At 47.0% G+C, this 7,064-nt stretch overlaps 1 protein-coding gene across 1 annotated transcript in view; it reads right to left on the bottom strand.

Annotated features, from left to right (window-relative positions):
• T265_06889 (hypothetical protein) overlaps positions 1-3,089 on the bottom strand; it is a gene marked incomplete at both ends in the record, with an annotated part of 13,139 nt that extends 10,050 nt beyond the window's left edge. Inside the window, one exon of the mRNA XM_009172277.1 lies at positions 2,927-3,089. Coding sequence (XP_009170541.1) covers positions 2,927-3,035 — 109 coding nt within the window. The remainder of the gene's footprint in view (positions 1-2,926) is intronic.
• Positions 3,090-7,064: the final 3,975 nt, after the last annotated feature.

Below are 7,064 nucleotides of genomic sequence, written 5' to 3'. Positions count from 1 at the left end.
CACGCCCACACTGGTTCTCGGTTGATCATAGATGGCCGTCTGTGCGCTTGTGTACGGGGTGCCTTGGCCATGGAGTGGGTGTGAACTTTCTGTGTCCCTATTTGACCTTTCTCCGGCACATGATGAAATCGGACGTTATTCAGACGTGGGGGCATAATCGCACGGCTCTGTTTCACATGACTGTTCCGCTGCGCAGTAGGTTGATGCGCAGCCGTATTAGAATGAGGTAGCCACAGTGGTCTTATTTCGAATCCCGTTGTAACAGAGCTTTCGGCATCCCTGATTCCTCATCGTCCAACGGTGGTACGCGAATCGTTGGCACGAGAGCAGCAATGTTGATAACCACACTTACCCAAAAGAGCACGTCCCAGAAGTTTGTGAACATAAACCGGTCCTTATATTCATATAATTCTGGATGTGTGTGTATGGTGAGCTCCCCAGGAGTTTCTCTACAAAAAGTCCGACAAGGTTGTCCATTCCCTCCATTTTCGTTCAACTTCGTTACTGATGAAATAATGAGCCAAACGCTGCAAGGTTTTCATAAACCCGGTGTTCAATACGTTGCTGGTGGGAACAGTATCGATTCGGAGTACGCAGAGGAAATCGCCCTTATCTTCGAAGACGAAGGCGCAGCACGATATCTGTTGAATAAAATGACCAGCATCGGCATGCGCTTCAAAGTGCAAAGTCACGCTTCGAAATGCCTAGCTCCTGAAAATGCCCCCTGCAATTCAAGGAGAAGCACTAACATACCTCGGCAGTTGTATTAGTTCTCGCTGAAGTGTCTGATCAAATCGGCGCACCAATGTCGAAGATTTAATTCACGCTTGCTAATTTGTTTCGCTTGTAGCGCCCACAGGGCATAAAACTGGGTCCCAATGGTCAGTAAGGGCTGTTTTGTTGCTGGGTTGCTAGACATGAGCCCTGCAGAAAACTGATGTGGGACATATTCAGATTTTTGACCACCGATGCCCCAGAAGCGTCGCTGGTTTTGGGTGGCGTCAATGGATTAGTATAGGTGGTCAGAAAACGGGTACTTGATAGTCATCATCATCATTGACACATGACATCAGTGTTCAACACCGATGCTTCACTGCCGTACAGTAGGCACATTCAGCACCATCAACTGCGGTAACCCGGCCATGCCGAAACACCGTCTACCGAGAAGTGTTGTTCTCCGTCCCACCTCCAGAATGGCAGAAACCGCGAGGTGGACACCGTATGAAAGCTTGAGTGTTGTTAGTGCAACAGGCCCTCCAAGACGGGATGGCCGTGACCTCCCCCACTGGGTATTGTGAGAAACGGCGGCTTATATATGTCAGTGACGCTCGTGTTACCAGTTTCTTTCCAAATTATCCGATGGAGCGCTAGGAGGTTTAGGCACCACATAATGCTTGAAATAGGTAGCACTAGATTCTCTACCTCACAAATCCTTTGTTCTTTTCAATCCAAGGCTCTCTGGTTGAACGGCAGTGAAACGCCAGTGTCAACAATTATGTCAGTTTCTGACGAGGATGATGCCATACACTCTTACGACACTTCCGGCGGAAAGCTGAAGATATTCCGAAGTAGCTTCAGGCATTTGACTACCAATATCTCAGAATTATACCTGGAGTCGGTTCAAACCAACGAATCCGCAATAAGTATAGGAGACGGAGTTTTGAGTGACGCAGACGATAGTTCACTCAGGATCCACGCAGCATTGAATCTAATGTGGCTGTGACTTGTGTTACGCATAAAAACACAAATAAATAAACCTTTCGGTGTCTAACTGTCATGCCATCCGAAAGAAGCACGAGGGCTTAGATACTGTCAGGTTGTCAAAGTTTAGACAGGGACGTGCACATGCCAGTTTACGGTGTGCAGAAACCCACAAGTGGACAGAATTTGACATGGTAGGAGTGGAATAAGAATACTTCGAAAATACCGAATATTCTTGATACTGTTTGCCTTCCAGGATTGGGTTCATGTGGCCGTCTGCACTTGACTGAAGACAACGGATGATATAGCGTCCATGCTAACAGTTTCCATCTAGATTGTCGGGCTGAGTTTGGGATGTAGGCGCATCATATGTCTTGTCTTAGGTCCTCTCGCCAACTTTTATCCTCTTCCTTATACGGCTGCATTCGAATAAACTGGTATGGTTGTAAGGCAGCGAAACCCAAGGGTTCAATCTGGCGTTGCCGTCAGTGGAAATCATAAGGCACCCTCACACGGCCACGAGTATTTAGGTACACACAGCGTATGATGTCCATGAAAATCTGGGGCATATACTGTCGCACGTGCTCCTTAATAAAAACGCAATCCTTCGGCCTTAAGACACCTTCTGCATGCAGCTACAACACCACCCGATGCAAGCACGAGAGGTGAGATAGTGTCAGGTTGCCTAAGCTCAGATAGGACCGGGGTAGGTGTCAAATCACAAACCTTCCGCTTATAAAGTGCATGTCATAACCACTAAGCTACGTCGAGCTTAAGCGTCTTGAAAACAGCTATCCTGTCGACCTAGTCGATACCCCATAAACCCAATGAACGCCGAGACTGTGGGGCATCTATATGCCATGCCCTTTCCCCAACACTTAACGATATGAGGATGTGGTCCACACAATCTCCTCCGATCAGAATCCCGCTAGCTGTCCCAGGGTCATGTCTACGTGCCGTATTCAGTATGAGCATCTCTTGTGAAAATGGGAAGTGACAATCCTGACAAGGGTCTTCCACGCGGCTCACTTCTGCCGCCAGCACGCCTTTGCCCTATTTGAGTATTGAAAGTCTCCATTCGGCGCTTCAGCTACAGTTTATCAACGAATGTATAACTGTTTACGCCGGGGCTTTTCGTATGACTCGACCGAAGCCGAAAAACCTGTGATCTCACTAGTTGTCAACAAATCTTTTTTTCAGATTACGAAGGTTTCCGGTGACTTACCGTCTTCCAAGGGTTCATGACATTCAAAGGTAATCTGGAAACGGAACGGATCGAAGAAAGACGACGGGTTGCCCAAAACTTCAACGTTACATATGTTGACCTTCGCCATTTTCCCAGGGTGACAAAACGTGGCCTTGGGCAACCAGACAAACAGTTTTTGAACAACCCGCCGATCCCTTTGGAAGTTCAAAAGCAGTCTGCAATTGAGGACATACGTGCCAAATGCAATTTTTTGGCGTAAAACGTTCATTTCACTTGCAAAGGTTTTGCAGCTAAGAGCATTTTGCCCCTAATGGTCTGCACTGGCATGTTTCAATTAGATGTTTCGGGTTGGAAATCCTGATGTTTCGGAACTCACTACTTCGCCAATCTAGTAGTCTAGGTGTAATCACTATGTGGGGAGTTTTAGACTGGCAGAATGCTCGGTAACGGACTGCTCTTCGCGCATTTCCAAGGTGAGTAGACGAAATCATGGGAAGCTTGCCAAGTTCCTGAAGGACGCCCACATGAAGCCTCTTTTGGTGCACCCTCTTACTCGGTGGTCCTTGGCGGTGAAATGATTTTTTCTGCAAGACTTTTGCGGGTGAAATAAAAATTTCTCAATACTTTTGCATTATGTTGTATATACGCTCAAAACAACAATCACACTAATCTACCTTCATTATGTCGCAGTTTATCTTGACAAATCTCCATTTTTTGAACTTGCTGTGCTATGGCTTCAGAAGCGACTTTAGATATGCTTGTTTAGGGCTGTCCGATACACGAAGAATTACTGTGTGGTATTTGTACGCATGGTAGGAAGTGGAGGCACCAAAGCTGCTTTGTACTGCAAACGGGTGTGTTGCGAATGCAGCAGGCGGTCAAGAAGACAAACGAAAATTTGGAGAATCCGTATAAGCTCGTAGGCTTAGCGTATTAGCCATTAGCCAATAGTACGCGAAACACCGCCTATCCAGTTCCATTTTGTCTAAGGAGACGGGGGAACCGTCTCTGTCACCTCTTGTCATCTTGAACACAATCATAAGGATTCCATTTTTTGACGATCGGCTTCCGGTAAATCGAGGTTTAACCGAAGAAGAGTTGGCACTTGCAGGGCTCCCCTTAGTATGGAGTACTGTCACGTGGCTTTGGGCAGGCTGTGTCGGATGAATTCGGCAAGGGGCTTACCACTAGAGAAATACACAACGAACACCAGAAGCGACGATCATCTTGAGTGACGCACAGCTACGATTCACTGTGGCTTACGACATACTTTCTGTCCTGCTAAAACTCCCTAGCTTCCCGATCATGGGTAGCATGGGTACCAGACGGGGGTTATGCACGCCTTCCTGGAAAGCGGGCAGTTTGCACCCATGCGCAAATTATTTAGCTTGTTCAGGGGAATGCTGGGTGAACAGTATCCCTGGAAGTGTTTTGCGCTGAACAAACTGGTGGCTCAAACGAAGTCAGTGGGAGTATTATTCCGCAGCGATGTCATGTTGTGCTACTTCCGCACTGGAGCAGTTATCAGCATGTATATATCATGTAAACTCCATGCGCTTTTGGTCCCAGACACTGCGAACACCCTGCCCACATTCCACCACACGGCTCACCTGGACAATCCGGTACAGTATTTTTTTCGTTTATCACAATACTAGCACAAGGTCTGCCACTGCTGCGCCTCACATACTCAAAGTTTGTTTATTTCCGTATGATCCACTGGCTGAACATCACCCGCAAGTGAAGTGTGCAGGAACAATTCGGGACGTTCCGTTTTGGTAATGTGACTGGCAACCGCTCGGAGAACGGAAACGGTCGGTTGAAAAACCGGTGCATCACTCATACACAGTGGAGCGTGTTATACAGGTGTTTATGCACGCCCAGTGCCCATGAGTTACTATGGTATGCATACTTCGCACCACTGCGAGTGACCGGAATTCCTGAAGGGCGACGTCTACATTCTGAATGTTGTCTGTCAAATGACCACGTGCGCGCACTCCCTGGCTTCGGGGCCCTTGGAACCACGACCCTGTACTATCGTAGTGTTGGAATGAACAAGGTGAGGTCAATCTACGTTAACCAACCTATAGCCAATGGTGGAAACATCCAAGTGCTCCCAGACGGTTGACACCTCTGCTGGATAATGCACATTTCCCTCCTACCAAGCAATGAAAATACCTTGCATCCATTTGAGATGAGCCAGTTCCCGCAGTAAAAATATTCTTTGTAGATGTTTATAGGTTGATTCCTCATCCAACAACGGTGACTCTCTGATTACAACATTCCTGGACACGTTATACGCCTTAAACTTGCCCTCAGGCCACCACCGACAGCCTTCAATAGTTGGCGAAAACAACTGGACCTATGAGGGCCAGGGCCGTCAGTAAGCATCTGATTGTTCTGTGACCGGCAGACATGTACCCGTGACCGCCGGAATGCAGCGGACCACATATCACGTCATCTTGTGAAACTTGCTCTCTGCGTAGTGATACTCCTGAGGCTTATCCCAGGGACAAGCCTGTAGATGAATAATTTATTTTTGTGCCTAGCTCACGGCTCACCCAAAAAACGCAAAGGTGCGCTTGCCTACTGGTCCGAAAAGGGGGAATCTTGTGATCTTGCTCTGGACCGAAGCACAAAATATCAGCATATTAGGCCCCGGAATTCTCTGTGTGTCGGTAGTTGCGCCTTCAGAGAAGAGCTGCTCGACAGACGTGACTCAAAATCTCAATAGTGATGTAACGGTGAATTCACTGATGAAGCATGCTGGTAGTCGGTGTTTTCTCATAAATAGGATTCGCGCCTGTTGAAAGGTGAAATTTATTACGGAATTTGTAGGATTGCTGCATGGCAGAGAGTATCCAGATTTCGGGAAGACACTTTCAAGAAGGAGATGGATATTCAGTTATAAACAAGATGCATATGAGAGTTTTGCTTCCCTGTCCAATAGTCTGTGAATGTTCAGTTAAGGTTTTCAAATAGATAGCTCCTCAGTGAAGACCTTCACTCAGTAGGACTAACGCTGTGGAGCGCTAGCTAAGAGAAGAGATGACGATGATTTCGTGCGGCACATTCAAGGCACATCAGCTTCAGAAATTTTGTCTGTTAAATAAACCTCATTCATTTCATGTTAGTCTCTAATTTCTTAAGGCTTACAGCCATTATGCACCAAGCTGCAAGAAATCACACAATGCATATCAGCCGTTGAGACTGCAGTTGTGCAAAAAAGCCTCTATGGGATCGTCGCTAATGAGATACCCCTTTTCTGAAATAGGTATTTTTCCCAGTTTGCCAGCCAAATGCTTCATACTCATTGTTGATTCCCCCTATGAATCAACGGTGAACAAGGGTAACTTTCCTTGATTTCTGACTAATCATGAGTAATATGACTTACATCTGTTTATTATGACACCGTTTTGTTTTCTTGTTGCTCGTTTTTCCCCCCGCTTTTTTCCCACTTAAGGTCTGCTTATCCCTCAGTAAGCAATGTCATAATTTCTTGCCCGTCTGTCATTGCCTGCAAGTTCGCCTCGATTGCACCTTATTTTTGAGCGCCTACTCCGACGGAAAAGCGAGCTGACCGGGTATCGAACCCGGATCCTCCGGACGGCAGGCGAACGCGCTACCGACTACACCGACTTGACACCCGGATCGGCTGGTTATTTTGCATTACCCATGTAACGGTCTAACGGTATCTTCGAGTGACGCGTAATACCAGAACCTCCGGGTAGGCAAAACAAAGTCGGAGCTGGGTTTCTATACGGTACTATTAGGGTAAGAGAAATTCACAATTTGTACAAACCTCGACAGTAGATACGCGTCCAAAACAAACAGTCCGCTTGGACTTCAAAAGTGCAAAGCAAGGGAGCAAACAGGCTCCAACGTGCAACAGTCACACGTGCAAAGTCAGATACAAATGGCTGGATGACCTCAAGGCCATATGGGTGAAGTGGTAAGGACAAACAAAAGTCAGTTCATATATACACACTAAACACAAAAATGGGGCGGGTGTTACAAATGGGGGCATAATAAACGTGGGGAATTTCATTGTCAACATAACGGATGATACACCGCCCGCCAAATTCTCCACGTTGATACAGCGGGCGCCCCGGTTCTTGCCTACTACCTACGCTCAGCTCCAATCTACGGTACCCCATCA

The sequence above is a fragment of the Opisthorchis viverrini genome (genome assembly GCF_000715545.1).
Source record: "Opisthorchis viverrini unplaced genomic scaffold opera_v5_150, whole genome shotgun sequence".
Taxonomy (NCBI): domain Eukaryota; kingdom Metazoa; phylum Platyhelminthes; class Trematoda; order Opisthorchiida; family Opisthorchiidae; genus Opisthorchis; species Opisthorchis viverrini.
Note: the sequence above shows the minus strand (reverse complement) of the source record. Positions and strands in the feature narration are given on the sequence as shown.